Source organism: Carassius gibelio, chromosome A16, assembly GCF_023724105.1.
Source record: "Carassius gibelio isolate Cgi1373 ecotype wild population from Czech Republic chromosome A16, carGib1.2-hapl.c, whole genome shotgun sequence".
Lineage (NCBI taxonomy): Eukaryota > Metazoa > Chordata > Actinopteri > Cypriniformes > Cyprinidae > Carassius > Carassius gibelio.
The window spans coordinates 9,957,990-9,976,191 of NC_068386.1; the positions used below are offsets into that span (position 1 = coordinate 9,957,990).

The following is an 18,202-nucleotide window of genomic DNA, read 5'->3' on the forward strand; positions in this document are numbered from 1 at the left end:
TTTGTAAGGCATTAATGTAAATGTACATGCCACCACAATTTTTGGTAATGTTTTAAGTTAATTTTGACAAGCCAAACTAATCAAACCAATATTCTTTAGATTATTGGCCAACATAACTCATTAGGGTTTCCATAAGTTTTTACAGCAATCATTATTCAGATGGCACGCTAAATGATTTTGTGTCCCACCATAGTATAATAATGAGAGAATTAGAACCGAAATGAGATCATTTATTGCATTTATATCTTATTTTTTAATAATGCATTTCGATAATAAACAGAAATAAAAAATTAATAATAATAATAGCCTGATAATCCAGATGTACTTCTGTATATACAGTTTTAAGTGAATGTTTTCCATTTACTGTCTCACTTTGTCATAGATGTTTATTTTATTATTTTTTTTCTCTGCACCTTTCATGTTTATGTTTATAATATGCTACCTGTCTCTTTCTGAGATTGAATTATAAATTACTAGGATATATTTATAGAAAGCCATATCACAAATCTGTTAAAAAATCAAACACTGTCCAACAATGCCTTATATAGGCTAAGCCTACTGTCTAGACATTGCGTTTATAATTTTGTGTATACCATATTTTAAAATTCAAGATTTTTCTGGAGTTGTGAACAGAGAAGACTCGTGTTTTGTTGTAGTTTGTTGTTTAGCTCACAATTCTGGACAGTAATGATTCAACTCTGATCAAATTTTCTATGAATGACGTGGTAGAACTCCACTTCCCACAATGCATTGTGTAGAGGTGAAGCGGATGTTTATATTCCGCGTGAACGGTGAAGAATGTGCGAGTAATGACAGCAGCAGTGAGAGATGGATCGAGAACGCAGAACACACTCAGCACAAAACTCCAACACACCATTGATTCGTCTGTGAGTTGACATTGTTTTTAAGTCCTTCAGTGCAGTGTGGCATGACAGCCTGCGTTTTTATTTAGCCGATTCATAACCCAGCCTGATGAGCTATAGCTCAGCTTGCTAACAGTTCCTCTTTTCTGATAAACGTTACATTTTAAACGTTTCGATCAGATAAAAAGCCACATAAGGCTAAACGATATGGTGATGATAGAGCTAGCAGCCATCAGCAACAGCTTTCAGGCTAATATTACCGGGATAGTTCACAAAAAAATATGAAAATTCTGTCATTACAGGTTTTAAACAACATGTATATTTTTCTGAACTCTGACGTAAGCTAAATATAGTTTTTGAGTGAACTATCGCTTTAACTTGCTACATTTGTAGTTATTCATTGAATGGCTTTCACAATTTTTTTATTTACTGTTTGCCAGTAATAAGCATGATGTTAGTTTGTTGTCTCAACCCACTAGAATATACTGTGGAAGTAACAGAAGCACACATTAACTGGAAAAAAATATTTGAAATCTCTCTCAACAGGAAGACTTATGACAGGAAGTTTTCTTTGTTAATTTCAATTCAATTCAAATCTATTTGTATAGTGCTTTTTACAATACAAATCGTTACAAAGCAACTTTACAGAAAATTAAGTTTCTATAATATTTAGTAGACTTTTTGGTTCATGGCAGATTTTTTGCAAGTTATGGAATACAGTTTATGATATATATTTCACACATTAAGACATGCTGTTTGCATGTCCTTGGATAAAATGAATATTCTGAGCCATATGCAAATTAAACTTAAAAAAAAAAAAAATTCTTCCTCATTTTGGATAAAACAAGCCAAACAATCTGAACAGGAATACACTTACAAATGGATGTACAAGTGTCAGTGTTGTAAGAAACTGTAGTCTGCACCGACCCAGATTCCACTCTATAGAGTGGAAGTTTGATCATGCTCAATTCCCAAATTGGCTTAATTATTATAGAAGAGAAGAAAGTCAACAGTTTTGTTATTGCTGCACCATTTGGGATAATCACATCCTGAGCAAATATGGTGACCAATTGTAAAATGGAAATAAGTGTGGGACACTGAGAACCATCTCAGACAGTGGGGTGTTGGAACTTCATTAACAAACAGATCACAGCTGTAATGATAGGAGCATCTTCATTTACATTAAGGGAAGTAAACTCTCTAATTGTATAAAAGGTTTGAGACTAGGATGTTCGGGGTTCATTCTGACTCCAGGCACAACAAGTACTTTGTCACTGCTATGCTGCAATAAACATCCTCACTGAAATCTTCATAGCCCTCATAATTTTTTCTTATGTTGTTAATTTGTTATTATTTCTATTATTATTGCATTAATATTTTTAATTTATTTTTATATTTTTTAAGTTTTCACTTTAATTTTAGTTGCATTTTTAGTATTTTCATATGCTTTTTACTTTTTTTGTATCAAAATGTTTTTATGAATTTTTTTTTTCAGTTTTAATTTAAACTTAGTTAGTTGCCAAGGCAACAATTCTAATTTTCACTTAGTTTGTTTAATATATATGATTTAATTCATCAATATATTTTTAATTGTTTTGGCCACTTTAGTTAACAATAATAACTTTGCTGTCAGTGCATTTATCTGTATTTGTTTTTCTGAGTAAATAATTTTTCCGAGAAGCTTGGATTTAAACCAGAATGTTTCCTTTAGATTAGTTTAAAACATATAAGGTACTCTATGTATATTGTTCATAAACCCATTCTTATGTAAATTTTCATTGAATGTATTTATGAATAATATACAAGAACTTGTGTTTCATGAATGAAGCCCATTAAATTACTTCTCTTCCTTCATATGTCAGGGTTCTCACAGTCTTGTGTGATTTTGTTTGTGTGTGTCTCTCTATAACCCACAGGTCATGCATGCAGTTTGGCCTATAGCCTGCACTGTGTAGAGCCTATCGTGCTGCAGTGCAGGGAAGAGAAAAGTACTTCCTGACTGAAACCCAGTCCTGCTGCTCCATGTTTCCTATGCTAACCCTTCTGAGCATGTTTTACTATATCTGTCTACGGCGGCGCTCCAGGAGCGGGACGCGGAGTGAGGCGTTGGGTAGCAGGCGGGGGGTCGAGCTGGGCCAGCGTTCGGCGCTGCCCGTCACCGTTGAGGTCGAGCAGTATGGCAAAGAGGTCCTGGACTTCAGTTCTCACTATGGCAGTGAGAACAGCATGTCCTATACCATGTGGAACCTGGCGGGAGTGCCTAACGTCTATCCCAGCTCAGGAGACTTCACCCAGACGGCTGTGTTTCGCACATACGGAAGCTGGTGGGAGCAGTGCATCAGCTCTGCTACCCCGTTCCGTCGTACGCCGCCCAATTTCCACAGCTTGGATTACCTGGAATTGGCCTTCGAGGAGCCCGTATATCCCACAGCTGTGGAGGTGCTGGAGACCTATCACCCCGGGGCCATTGTCAAGATCCTAGCGTGCTCGCTCAACCCTTTCTCCCAGAATCCTCCAGCTGATGTGAGGTAAAATGTTATATGTGTGTGAGCGAATGACCTGAACTTGTAAGCAAAAGGTTGTAGGTTCTAATCCCATAAAAAAATGTGATCCATGGCATTTAGCCCCAGGTTGCCCTGCCAGTTACTATAAGTTAGAGAAATCATCTTTTATATGTTTATTTATTATTATTAGAATATGTTGTCCATTTATTAGTCGTTAGGAGTCTATACATTTCTTGGATATATTTCACTCATTAAATGTTCATGTGTTTTTGCTTATTTTAACAAAATTCATTAATTCTAATTCATTGTAATGCATCAGTAGGACAATAAAAATTTTATTCCATAACTATGTAATTTAATAACCTATATTACTAAAATATATAATAACCAATATTACTAAAATATATACATATTTTCATGTTTTTTTTTATATATTTTAAAAATAATTGATAAATTAAATTAATCAAATTTTGTTGCTTTGCAGCCTGAAATGAAGACGGGCACAATTTTAGTTTTTTCCAGCTATATTTACTCAGTGCAACTTATAACATCAAAGTGAAAGACGTAACGCAAACATATTTGAAAAAAATTAAAATACAAAATGCCATTGTTTGTGTTTGGAGTATGATCACGTTGTTGCATTTTTTGCAGGTGGGAGGTTCTGTGGGCAGGCAAGCCCAACAAATCTCTGACCCCTCAAGCTCGCCAGTTCTCCCCCAGCATCAGGCAGATCAGTTTTGCCAGCAACCTGCTGCGTCTGGAGGTGAACAGCACTCTGCTGGATTACTACACTGAGCTGGATGCAGTGATCCTGCGAGGTGTTCGGGAGAGACCCATTCTGGCCCTCTATAAGACCCCTGTCATTGACATTAATGATCTGAGTGACAGTGAAGAGGAGATCAGTGATGCGGGAGGCCTCTGCTGCAGGTCGGGTGGAGAAAACAGGCACAACATGGGGAATGGCTACTTTGATAGGCTCCCTTATGAGGTTAGCGTTGGAACCTCTCACTGTAATTACCCATGATGATGCCTGTGAGCTTTGGAATGCTTAGGAATATGTAGTTGGTGCCATCTACATGATTGAAAAATAGTATGTAGGCCAGATAGCAAAGATTGTTTGTTGGTAACAGCACCAGTTGGACCACACAATGTTGAAATCTTCTATGTACCAGATGGATATTGAAAAGGAATACTTGGGATTGTGTCTAGTTCCTCAAGCCCCAACTTGTGTGGTTGCAGTAGGTCTTTTTCAGATAATTAGAGACCATTTTATTGTAATTTAAAAATACCTTTCCGGTTCGTAACCCCTCATTACCAGCATGCAGCTCAGATCTCTTGTCCAAACCACTGCCAACCTCACAGTCTCGTTACAGCATACACGAAACATAATCTGGCCATTATCTGCTAACTGATATCCAGCTTCACACTTATACTATTGTTCACTCTTCCCAACAGTGCACGTAGCAAAAAACATTATCAGTGCCCTCACAAACGTCTTGAAAATCTTAGTGTCTCTGTCTTTACAAGTAACTATTTTGATACACAAGAAGAATATTTAGCATGCCATGTTTTGGTCTGAGGGTTGCTGTTTGTTTGTGCCACTTTAGCTAATCCAGCTGATTGTGAGTCATCTGCCGGTTCCGGACCTATGCCGATTGGCTCAGAGCTGCAAGCTCTTTCACAAACACTGCTGTGACCCTCTGCAGTACATCCAGCTCAGCCTGCAGCCGTACTGGGCCCGGCTCACAGACGCCTCTCTGAGCCACCTGCAGAGCCGCTGCACCCTTCTGCAGAGACTAAACATGTCTTGGACGGGCAACCGTGGAGCTGTGACGGCCGTTGGTTTCTGCAGGTAATGGCGAGAGTCTCTGATCCAGATATTTAAAGTGTTTTGATCTACCAAATGTGCCGTAATAGTCCCTCCATCTCTGTCTTTTTCCCTCAAGCTTTATGAAGGCCTGTGGGCTGAGTCTGGTGTGCTTGGAGCTGTCATGCTGTCATTTCCTGACTGAAGCATGTTTAGAAGTGATCGCCCAGACGTGTCAGTGCCTCCAGGAGCTCAATTTGGCTTCCTGTGACCGTCTCCAACCTCAGGCCTTCAATCTCATCGCAAAACTCCCTAATCTACGCAGGCTCGTGCTGTACCGCACAAAAGTTGAGGTGAGAGCAAGACAAGTAAAATTCAGATTCTCGTGTAAAAAGCATTTGGGAAATATAGGTTATTGATCCAAACAAATCTTTAAACTTTTATGTATTTTTAATTTTTAATTACATTTCATTTGAATTTCAAATTTTGAACAAAAATTTACGTCATTACTATAGTTCCACAGTAATAGACAGGAAAATAATAATCTATTATGCACATTTCCTCAAATATGAGACAAATTCAAATTCTGCTGTAAAGCAGCATATAAATAACAGACAATGGTGTCATTATTCTGTAATTCTGTTTTTTGGAATTTTTGTCTACATAAAAGGTTTTTTTTCATCGGCTGAACAGTCCATTGAACACATTGTATGTTTGTCCTCAGCCTTGTTTTCATTCTTATCAAAAACTAAGGCTGTTTACATTAGTGCATTTTTGTTTTAAGACATAACTTTTGTTACAGTTAATGTTACGCCTGTCGTTTACACTACTCGCTGTTTTCGACCCTCAATAACGGAGACTTTTTCGAAAATGGTGCAGACTCATTTTAGTTTGAAATCTTTGGGGTTGCCTATAATTGTAAACGGACCAAAACTAAGACTTCTGAAAACGATGGTGTGGCTGCCCACATTCGCTCTGCGTATTCTTGACGACCGTGTAAACAATAACATCATGCTCATTGTAGTACCTGTATGAAAGGTCACTGTAACAAATGTTCGTAGGTCGGCAAGGAGGAGGCGGCAACCGGAGAAAATTCAAATAAAACTTTAATAATAAAACAAACACGAAACAGCGTGACAGCCCCTCGTGGATGACTGTCGCGCACAAAATGAACCAAAACACAAAATAAAGTCCAGGGTTTGGTCCTCTCTCATGTTGCACTGTTGTTACTGTTGAAACTGTGTTACATTTTAAAAGTACAAAAAGTGTAAACGGCCTAAATATGGTTCTACCCTGACAAAAGGTTAATATGCAGCCAAATAGAAGGTAACAGTGTAGTTATGCAGATATTCAGCCAAGATAATTTGCCTTTTTTCAGTTGTGGTAGGGTCCACCGTGAGGCACAGCCAATCACAACATTTTATTTCCCTGCTGCAGAACAACAAACATAAATACACGAGAAACAGAAACTGTCCCTCTTCTCAGTTCCATACAGATTAGATGGACATTGTGTTTCTGTACCCCATTGTATACTTCAGTAATTGTATAATGCATAAATTGTGTGATGTTCTCTGTATTTCCTGCATCACATCTTTATGACTGTATCCATGATTAAAGTGAAAGATTTGGGTGGTGATAATGATGGTTTTTAACATCAAAGCTGAAAATGCTAATTACTGATCCATTAAATGTTGTGTTCCCCCCAAGGTTGTGTGCTTTATCATGCATATCCTTTGTTTATTTTACCATTGTTTTATACTAAATCATTAAAAAAGCAAGTTATCTTGGGAGTTGCTATTTTAAGCTGTTGTAGTTACCTGTCCTTCTAATTATACAGCATCAGGCCTTGCATACTGGTATTTTCACCTTTAAATCAGTTCTTCATGGTGATACAGGCCAAAGTGTTCCTCTAATGTAGCGTCGTCCCATCCCTCTGTGTGTGGTTAACTGTGAATCAGCATTTGTATTTGTATTAGTGCCACATCCAACAGGTATAATGTTTCTGTAGTGATGGCGACGGCACATAAACATACTCTCGAACACACAGGCGGCAGGCTGTGTCTGTAGCAAACCCAACTCTCTGTCATCATAGTTCTAGGGAACCTAATGGTGTAAATAACAATGGAAATATACACCGAACTAGCTCAAAGAGAACTGTCAGTCTTCAGATGGTTGAGTTTCATTTCACAATGACTATATTCTCTTAGTGGTGCTCTCATGACACTTCAGCTTTTTAAATCAAAACAACCTCCCTTTTTTTCTGTGAAACATCATATCACTCTACCTCCAATGCGAGTGTCAACCATGTGCACCAGACTGTGAGGTCATAAAATAGTTTTATTTTGACACATCTGTTTAGAAGAATATTGAATAGCGGAGTTAATTGTGTTGTCATCTATAATTTGTGATATCAAATGTGCATTTCTTTGTCTCCTGTAACTCCACTAGCATTTGAATGGAAGGTTATGTTATTCTCTCATTAGTGTTGTGTGTTAATCATCACTGTTTTCTCCATTTTATTTCTTTCCACATGCAGCAATCAGCCATATTGAGCATCCTCACATTCTGCCCAGAGCTCAGGCACCTTAACCTGGGAAGCTGTGTCATGGTGAGTCCACTGGACAGTGGAACTGATGTGTCGTAGGTTTATGGCTAAAGCCAAGTATGCAAATGACAATGGTATCCATTAAACATAATGGTCAACATAAAAAGGCTTTTGAAAATAATGTTTTGGCATTGTGAGAATAAAGTCTTCCTTGTGTCCACCTTATTTATATTTTGTAATAAAAGAGTTGGCATGACAATCTTTAACTTTGTTAAATGCGCAATGGTTCTTATTTTTAGTCCATTCTGGTTATTTTAGTATTATTATTATTTTTTAATTGGGGGCCAAGCCGTGAAAGTTTACAGTCGGTTTAGATTATTATTATTATTCTTACTGAATGGAAGTCAATGGCAGCCCTATGAAGTGAACATAGGAAAATATCTTTTAAATGATTTGAGATATCAGCAAAACATTTGGTAGTCTTCATCGTCATCGTGTCCTGAAGGTACCAGACTAAGTCTGAATTTTTAACACCGTGCCACTTTGTGTTCCAGAGATTGGATTGTGTTCCATTGTCTGTTTTCTCTGTGTCATTAGTTCCTTGGTTCATGCCGATTTCGACAATATCTCATTTGTCATTTTCCGTGAATGTCCCTGTCTGCCATATTGAAATAAATGAAAAGCTTTTTTTCGGTACTCCTCCTACAAACTTTGTCGATTTTTTTACAAAATTTGCACAGGTTATATTTGGACCAAGCCGCACAAAAATGACTGAACAGATTTTTTAGATTCACTACTGTTCCCAAGAAATCCCTCTCTGAATTTGACCATGTCAAAGTTTGTGGTGTTATGCTAATTTCAGTAACATGCTAAGTAAGGCTGTTGTGTGTTCATTTTCACACTGAAAGCTGTCCTTAGCAGCAAAATTATTTAACATCAACTGAGTGGCACAAGTTGTGCACAAGTTGACATAAAGTGACCTTTCAGGTCTTGGGTTCGAGTCCTGTGTGGACCATGCCCAAACCACATTGTGTGAGATTTTGTGCCTTTTTAAGAAATAACTTATTTAATTACAAAATTCTGTTTATTTACGTACAAATTATTTAACAATTTGAATTGCATGAAAGTCCACCTTCCCAGTAGCTTAACAAGATTCTCCAGATCCTGAGGTCATGGGTTAAAGTCCAATGTTTGTTAGCATTTTGAAATTGTTTTATGTTGTGGCATTTCGATTTCTTTATTATCTGGGTGAGCAGTGTACTTATCTTTCTTAATTTTCTTTTAGAAATAAATATGGTTTTGTTCATTTTGTGTTCACCTGTACTGCCGACATTCTCTTCATGTTGTTTTTGCTCCTCCGGCTTTGCACTGCTTTTGCTGCCCATTTGGGGCTTGGCCCTGTATTGCTGCTTGCAGCTACATTTTATTTTTATAATCATAAACACAGTGATTTATACCACAAATAGTTTTACTGTTTAGTTCACTTTTTGCTTTTTGATATTCTAGATTATTACCTGTAGTGTATAATGAATTGAAAGTCTTGTAGTAAAAAATCTTACATCCACTTTAAAAAGAAGGTGTACATTATCAATTTATTTACATAATTGTATGACTTTAACTATATAATTTGACTTTACTCTTGTCGTTTAATATTTGATCTCATTGATTATTGATCTCATAATGTTACACATTTATTCTCAAAACATGTATTTTTGAAATCTTGTTTTGAGAGTTTTAAAATGATTTTTTTTTTGTTTGTTTGTTTTGTTTCAATATGGCACATTTTAGCTATTGTCACATACTATCCATACTAACCAATATGCAAGATTAGTTTTAGTGTATCTCCTAATAGTAGTAGTAATAATAATAATAATAATAATAATAATAATAATAATAATAATACATTGAAAATAGTGTATCAAATGGTGTACTATTTTTATTTTAAAGTAGGCATCCGTGCATGTTTATTGGGATATTATTGCCCACAACCCCTGATGCAAAAGATTATTTGCCTCAGAGTGCAATTTTTTAATGTTATATACTCTGAAAAATAAAGTTTCCAAAAGGAGATTTTCACAACATTCCAAAGAAGAGCCATTTTGGATTCCCCAAAGAACCTTTCAGTAATATTTCTTAAAATTATTTTTGCTTAGTGTAGAGAACATAAAAAAAAACAATCTAAAGAAAATTTTCCTTTCCAAAGTGGCTTAATACATTTTTATTTACCCTACTTGTATTTGGTATGTGGTATGCAAATCGGTATGTTCCATTTCAGCTGCAGGAGCATTGGTTTGTCTGTTCATCATCATATGGTGATAGAATAGCTTACAGTCTATTGATACAGTTTATTGATGAGTGGTTCACTGTAGCTACATGGTGATTTCATCACAGATTGAGGACTATGATGTGGTGGCGAGCATGCTGAGTGCACGCTGCCGTTCTCTGCGCTCCCTCGACCTGTGGCGCTGCAGGAACCTAAGTGAGCGCGGTCTGGCAGAGTTGGTTTCGGGTTGCAGGCTCCTGGAAGAGCTGGACCTGGGTTGGTGCTCCACGCTTCAGAGCAGCTCGGGCTGCTTCCAGCACTTGGCCCGCAGTTTGCCCCGCCTACGAAAGCTATTCCTCACTGCCAACCGCACCGTGTGCGACTCTGACCTGGAGGAGCTGGCCGCCAACTGCAGTGCCCTGGAGCACCTTGATATACTGGGTGAGATAATTATTATTATATATATTTTTTTTTAAAACTGATCTAAGATTTAAAGGAACACTCCACTTTTTTTGAAAACAGGCTCATTTTCCAGAGTTTTACTGTTTTCGAATCCCTTCAGCTGATCTCTGGGTCTGGCGGTAGCACTTTTAACTTAGCTAACATAGATCATCAAATATGATTAGACCATTAGTATCTTGCTCAAAAATGACCAAAGAGTTTTAATATTTGTGCTATTTAAAACGTGACTCTTCTGTAGTTACATTGCATACCAAGAATGTCGGAAAATGAAAAGTTGTGATTTTCTAGGCTGATATGGCTAGGAACTATGCTCTCATTCTGGCGTAATACTCAAGGAACTTTGCTCCAGTACCAATGGGTGCAGCAGGCACAATGATATTATTAGGACTATTTTCAGGTGCTGTGTAATATCACTGAGCCTGCTGCACTCATGGTGCGGCAGCAAAGTTCCTTGATTATTACACCGGAATGAGAGCATAGTTGGTTGGTCTTAGTACACAATGTAACTACAGAAGAGTCATGTTTCAAATAGGAAAAATATCTAAACTCTTTGGTCATTTTTAATTGAGATGCTAACGGTCTAATCCGATTCAATGATCTATGCTAAGCTAAGCTAAAATTGCTACAACCAGACCTAAGTTTAACTTTTGGAAAATTAGCAAAAATAGTGTTCCTTTGGGCATTCAAACCTGAAATACATTTTGGGTGAATTATTCCTTTAACCTATCTATAACTGTTGTTTTTCAGGCACACGGATGGTGAGCCCTGTCTCTCTCCGGAAATTACTGCAGTGTTGTCCTCAGCTAAAGCTGTTGGATGTGTCCTTTTGCTCACAGATCGACTCTCGCTTCATCCAGGAGCTCAGTGGCCTTTTCACAAATGTGTCCATCAAGAAGAGTTTCACTCAGTAAAACTTGATGGGTCCAGAGCAGGAGCAGCATTACAGGATGGTCTTAAGACCCTGGGGAGAAGGGTGGCACATGGTGCTGTGAACTTGCTGCCTTGAACTGAATGGAGCTGTGAACCGCTGGTTCATAGAGGTTATAGATGTTTCACTCGCTCTTAGTTTGAATGGTCTCACTATGTATTGAATCTCTTTTGAATCTTTCATCAGACCTCAGTTTCTGATATTAATCTCAGGGTTTTAATTTTGTCTTCAGAGAGAGACGTTTGTAGTATGCTGTACTACAGCCGAATGGTTTCGTTTTAAACGTACTTATTCAAGTGTTTCAGTACAAATGTTTAATTTGCTTTGTTAAATGTTGTCAAATCAATGTTAAATGTTGTGAAAAAGTGTACTATGATTATTTATTGATTGACTATAAATTCAGGGCCACGTTGACTTGAATCGTGGGCACAGAAATCTTTTGTGGCAATACCTTGTTTGGGTGAAACTTTGCCCATATCTTTAGTCAATCATGTTATGCACATGTACAAAATAGGGCAAATACCAAAATATAAGCTTTTCTATAGGCTATTGCAAAACTTGACGTTTCTTTTTACAAATGCGCATGCTATCTGGTAGATGACATATCCTTGTGCCTTAGTTTTAAAGAGAGAAGTGATTTCTTTGTTTGCTGGTCGTCTATATTGTGCTAGGCTAAATTGTGATTTGCCAAAATCACCCTAAACCAAAGGGTTTTTCTTTTTTCTTAATACACTTTAATTTAGAAAAACACAGATGGCAATGTACTTTATTTAAAGGTGTACAACTATTCAAGTCAAAACAAGGATTAAGGATAAAATGTTTAGTGCTTTTAGTAATATAAGTTTTTTTGCCATATATATATATATATATATATATATATATATATATATATATATATATATATATACATACAAGGTTTTCAATTTGACTTGTGCTTTACTAACAGTATAAAAAGCACACCCTGTAAACAAACTCTAAAGTTAATTAAAAGCAACGTAATGTTAAATAGATTGTATTTATGTTAAATTGTACAGTAGCTACAGTGAATTACTTGTTGTCATTTTGGATATTGTATTAAATCTGTGCCATTTGGAAACAGGAGGCATCATGTCAGATCTGAGAGTGACAGTCGAGGTCTTGGTTCAATAAAGTGAGGCTTGATATTTTGTGTGCTTGACTTTTTTGTGATTGTTCAATTATAAAATAATTTATCTTATCACTAGCGCTAAATCCCACATATTATGTTTGGCAGGTAGTTGGTCTACTCTATAGTATTCCCACCCATGAGATTCATTAATTTGGTCAAGCTGAAAGTCAGAAACTTCCCTGGACTTAATCCCTCTGAGTTTAACGGTGTATTAATAATGCATCTGGCAGTGACAGTCTCATTGGACTAACAGCGATGTAATGAATTGTTTATGTCTACTTTAATGATGGACTGAGGAGCTCTAACGTGCCCTGAGGAGCTAGAGGGATGCAGTTAATTAGACGAAACGATTTCTTGATTTCTATACAGAAAACTGTCATTACAACCCTGTAAATAGATCAACAGCAGAAAGCATAATAACACTGTCTGCATCTGCTTACAGACCCTGTAATTTAGAAGTGGCACTGCACTCCTGCTACTATGGTTTTAGCATCAATATGCATTTGACCTTTTCTCTGTTTCATACCTTTTGTAACAGAATCTAGTTTGAGGAATCTTATTAATGCCTCACATATGCATATGTTTCCTGATATAAAAAAGTTTAAACAAAAGAAAGCCTAAATATTTAAACATGTAATGCATAACTTTGCAGTTAGTTTTAACCCTGTGTATTATTTTCAGAAAGTGAATTTTCTAATATAAAATATGTATATACATATACACACATACATACATATATATATATATATATATATATGCAATATACTACAGGTTGTGCTACAGGTTACCTCTATATTCATATTAATTTCTAATTGTTCATTTATATAATTATAAAAGCAAGAAAATTTAAATACAATATACACAATAATTGTTTGAGAAAAAAAAATTACCAACAGGATTCTTTAGAAAATGCAAGAGCTCCCATGCAAGCTGCTTAATATAATTTGATAATAAAATTAAAATAATTTTCTTTATAGTTAAAGTAGACTTTATGAAAGGTGTTTTTATTATTATTATTATTATTTATAAAAGATAAGCTGGACATTTAAAATACTGTATTCAAAATACAATTTCATAATCATAGTTCTGAAAGAAAATTAAAAGTTGAGAAAATTCTCAAACGCTTCTAGTATTTTCAACCAGAATAGCTTATGTTTTGTGGGGAACCCAGGATTAATTATGGTTCATCATGATCCGTGGTATATATAACATTAAACTGTGCAAATAAACATGAAAGCATATTGAAATCCGAGAGCACCGAAGAAAACTGCGGAATGATGATACAAGTCACCATGTGCTGCTGTTGTTACGGTCAATGTTGCTTTAGGTGACTTAGAATAAAACCTCACTAGATGGCACTAGAGGATAAGGATGACCGTTTCACACGCTATTAATACAGTAGCTCAGTTCTTGACAAAACATCCCGTTTTCCCAAATATGGAGAAAATGTTATCACTTGTAAACTATTTTAACTAGTCTAGTTGTAATGTATCAATAATTTATCTATTTTTTTTAATGGGAAATGTACTGGGATTTGCACGATTCACTTATTACAAACCTTCCAAGCAAGCACCACGAAAAACATGTTAAAACAACTTCAAAAATTCAATTCAGTTCACTTACATTAATCGACACAATTATGAAAGCTATTACGAAGACGACATGATGTTTCACATTATCAGTAAAATAGATTTTTGTGGTTTATTGTTGTCAAAATTATATTAAGATTTAAATGACTCCAAACTTATTAACTTTATTGCAAAACACTGGAAATAAATGAATGGCACAATAGAAGGCCTGTACTGAGGCCCACGTTTTGATGCCACAAACTAAGCGACACCTATCTATAACTGGTACTTTACAAAATCTACGAAATTGAAATCGAACTAGTTTAGATGTTATATATATAGGTATATATATATATATATATATATATATATATATATATATATATATATATATATATAGCCTATATTACATGAAATTGTTGTTGCTTACTAATTTAACGCTCTAAAGTTCATTTGAGATTGGGCTGACATATCAAACCATTTGAACGTACAGTGCAGTTTTGCTAATTCTGTTTCACATTTTAAAATTTCGTTTAAAAACTTGACCGAGACGTCAATAAATAAAAGCGTTGTCCGCATATTGTTTACTACCGACGACATAAAATGTTAGGTTTGAAAACAATAATAGGCTAAATAAAAACATCATATACTACGAAATCAAATTTCTATCACAACCTCTGCGCATTTTATTATACCCACAAAATCATCCAGTTCAACGTTTGATGGAGTCTTTCTGACAAGAGTAAATAAACCACAAATAAATAGCTCCCACAGTATTTGTAGAATTACATGACAGTTTGATCAGTTAATCTATGTAAAATGTTGCATTTGAAAAACAAAAAAATAGAACAATAATAACAGATGTCCCTGGAATTTCTATGGAATAGATTTACAACATATGAATTAAAATATAAGCAAAATAATACAATAAGAAAAATAATAATAATAATAATAATAATAATAATAATAATTTCTGATTGTTGTATTGTATTTACACATAGTGACGTATAGCAAGCCCATGGGAGAAATCTTCCCATTTTTCCAATCTTCCAGTGTTTACATTTTCAGTAAATCAACACTGCTTCGTGTCCCTATAAATGCGAACCGGAACAAACTAAATTAGGAACTATAAAGCATAAAAAAAAAAAAAAGAACAAACCCAGTTACATCCAAAGTCCAAATATCATTTTACTGTATAGCTCTGATGTTGAGTGAACGTGGAGAATATTTAATAATAATAGCTTAATAATAATAATAATAGTGCTCGTGTTTTTAATTTATATGCCTGATAAATGATGGAAATACAAAATACACAAAAACGCTGTCATATGAAACAATGAAGTATCGTTTGACTTTAAATGAAATGAACACTGCAGGTCATATCACTTGCTTTTCTCATTCACCACGATACTGTGTAAATAATCTCTATTTCAAAATAATTTAAAAAGACGTTCAAATGTTGAGATATATAATATTGAATTCGTTGGGTAGAAAATAGTGCTAACACTGTTTACTATACATAACCATATAGTAAAGTCAGCTCAAAATTTATAAAAAAAAAAAAAAAAAAAGCAGCTGAATGTGGGTTAAAAAGCAACTGACTTCAGAAGGAGATAGCACGCAATATTCGGCTGACTATAAATATAAAGGCAAAATATACCGAGACTCTAATGTTAAACAAATTAGACAAACATAAAATAAACAAAACCTCTAAAATATTTTCCAAAATCTAAATAATACGAAAAAGTGCTCATGTGAGAGAATAACGTAGCTATGTTCTTTGAAAATTATACAATATTTACAGCACTGTGTGGAGTCCTGTGAAACAATTGTATTTTATGGTAATATGACTAGATCGAAGGAAATGCCAGGTCTCTATCGCTAGCCCTTCGGTGACGTGTCTGCAGCTCAATGCTGAAAGTTTCTTTTTATTTCTTTTCAATTTAGACCAATACGTATTGATAAAACAAAAGCAAGTGGCCAAAATCAATTGGGTGAGACTAATTTCTTGGCGCCAAGACTACAACATCTGTTTAGTGTGACCTTGCATCTCACTGTGTCTCTAGAACTGAAACATAACCATGCTGTATTTAAATACCAATAATAATAATAATTTTAAATGCCTTTAGATCCCAAGAAAATGGGAGAATACTGTGTGGATGCATGTCACACTGATGTTGTTGTTGTTTTTTCAGTCGAATCGATGTTCACCCTCAGTCGCCCACAACAAAAGTAAAAATGGCGTGTACTTGTCAAATGCTGCAGCACTAGTCACTTTTCAGTCTAATCTCACAAAATAAGAATGCAGTGAATGGGTCTAGATGTAAACAACTGGCTATGGGACACCCATGCTCGCGTTTGAGTTGGACATTTTCGCTCGTCTCAAAGTGTTTGATAAATAGTAGGGTTACACCTTAAAACTGCGTCTTTTCACAGTGCTGGGTATTCACAGAACAACCGTTCTCTTTGCTCGCGCGGGGAACGCACGGTCCCCTCTGTTGCAGCAATACGGATTTTGAGTAACATTGAAGACGGATAAAATCTGCTCTCCCGCCTCAGTAGTCTAAACCGCTGCTGCTTTCACTTTGGATGGCTCCAATGTGAACATAATTATAAATGAAGACTGAGGCAGTCAATATGATAAGATATGTCCTTGATTTTGTATTGTTTTTGTCTTTTCTCACTGAACTGGCGTCTGAACCCCGTGATGCGGCGGCGTGTCTCCGTATACGTCCTCGGTACCCGGTAGAGGTCCGCCGGGAGGAGTCATCCGTTTCTCTTTCTGTCTTCTGTTACAAAACCAAACCCTCACTACCTCTTTTTCCAATTGCAAACTGTCTGCCAGCGAAGTAATTTCCGAGGCGGCTGGCTTTGGGCACTTAAGGAAATGGCTCTCCAAAGCCCCTTTGACGCTTACCTCGATGGAAGTCCTCTTTTTCCGTTTCCTGCCCTGCGCAGCAATCTTGTCCAAGCTCGTGGGGCTGCCAGATGTGGAGTCTGCCTCCTCCAACCACTTGTTCAACAAAGGCTTGAGCTTGCACATGTTTTTGAAGCTGAGTTGCAGGGCCTCAAACCTGCATATCGTGGTCTGCGAAAACACATTTCCATAGAGCGTTCCCAAAGCTAGTCCGACGTCCGCCTGCGTGAAGCCCAGCTTGATCCTCCGCTGCTTGAACTGTTTCGCAAACTGCTCCAAGTCGTCCGAGGTCGGCGTGTCCTCGTCCGAGTGGTCGTGGTGATTCTGGTGCGACTGGTGTTGGTGCTGGGACGGTGGATGGCCGTGGTCGCTGAGATGCGGGCTGTGGTGGTCCTCGTGCGCGTCGCGCATGCTGTGGTGGTGGATGCCCTGGCCGCTACCCGGGATGAGACCGTTCAAGCTAAAACTGGGCTGCGAATAAATAAGGCTCTGTCCGTTCGAGGTGGCCATGCTGGGGATGTGAGCTGCCGTCGTTGTTCTCCATGCCCTTGAATCGTGATGGTTCCCGAGTGTCTGATGTACCAGATGGGGTGGCCGCGACTGATGCTGTAAATTGCTGGAATTGTGCATCTCGTCCCGGGGGCTCTGCACCGCTGGCTTGATGTCCTGCTCGCCGAGGGGACTGGACGACCACGGAACTCCTTCTCCGTGTGACAAGGCTGTTATCCACTGGTGCGCGTGGCTGAGCGGGTGACTGTTGCTCTGCAGCGAGTAGTCACTCTGCAACAGGGTTTGCGCGTCCCTGTAAGCCGTGGCTTGCTGCATGCTCCCAGGCTCCGAGTGTACAATAGATGGGCTGGAGGTGAGGATATTGTAATGATTGGATGCTGTAGTCGCCATGACTCTCGGAGCCGGACTGATCGCTCCTATTAAAGGAACCTTGCATTTGACAGTTACTCTTTTGCCACAGGCGTCTCCCAGGCTCTTTGCCAACTGGACGCAGCGGCGCGCACCTGAGCTCCGCCCCGCGACGACACTCATTGGGTGGAAAGGGATGATGGATGCGTTTTTTGGAGGCAGATTTCATTTCATTGGATGCTGGAAAGTCTTAACAAACGCTGCCTCTTTCCCTCAAAAGAACTCAGTGTCCCGGAGCACCTCTGAAATGTGAGGGACCGACGGGCCATCAAGACCGGAG

At 37.3% G+C, this 18,202-nt stretch overlaps 2 protein-coding genes across 2 annotated transcripts; one reads left to right on the forward strand and one right to left on the reverse strand.

Annotated features, from left to right (window-relative positions):
• The first annotated feature begins 759 nt into the window (after positions 1–759).
• fbxl4 (F-box and leucine-rich repeat protein 4) lies at positions 760–12,122 on the forward strand. The gene is made up of 8 exons (XM_052618274.1): positions 760–887; positions 2,780–3,391; positions 4,019–4,355; positions 4,975–5,219; positions 5,314–5,527; positions 7,711–7,782; positions 10,111–10,423; positions 11,192–12,122. Exons 2-8 carry the CDS (start codon positions 2,886–2,888, stop codon positions 11,353–11,355), a joined length of 1,851 nt encoding a protein of 616 aa, XP_052474234.1. The 5' UTR covers positions 760–887; positions 2,780–2,885; the 3' UTR covers positions 11,356–12,122.
• A 2,890-nt stretch (positions 12,123–15,012) lies between these two features.
• Positions 15,013–17,919, reverse strand: pou3f2b (POU class 3 homeobox 2b). Its single transcript, XM_052618275.1, has one exon. It carries the CDS (start codon positions 17,902–17,904, stop codon positions 16,768–16,770), a length of 1,137 nt encoding a protein of 378 aa, XP_052474235.1. The 5' UTR covers positions 17,905–17,919; the 3' UTR covers positions 15,013–16,767.
• Positions 17,920–18,202: the final 283 nt, after the last annotated feature.

Excerpts from the sequence above, each read along its gene's own strand:
- fbxl4 (XM_052618274.1), top strand. The coding sequence starts at position 2,886 with ATGTTTCCTATGCTAACCCTTCTGAGCATGTTTTACTATATCTGTCTA. Across the intron at positions 5,220-5,313 it reads ACGGCCGTTGGTTTCTGCAG|CTTTATGAAGGCCTGTGGGC; the intron begins GTAATGGCGAGA and ends TTTTCCCTCAAG. Across the intron at positions 10,424-11,191 it reads GGAGCACCTTGATATACTGG|GCACACGGATGGTGAGCCCT; the intron begins GTGAGATAATTA and ends GTTGTTTTTCAG.
- pou3f2b (XM_052618275.1), bottom strand. The coding sequence starts at position 17,904 with ATGGCGACTACAGCATCCAATCATTACAATATCCTCACCTCCAGCCCA.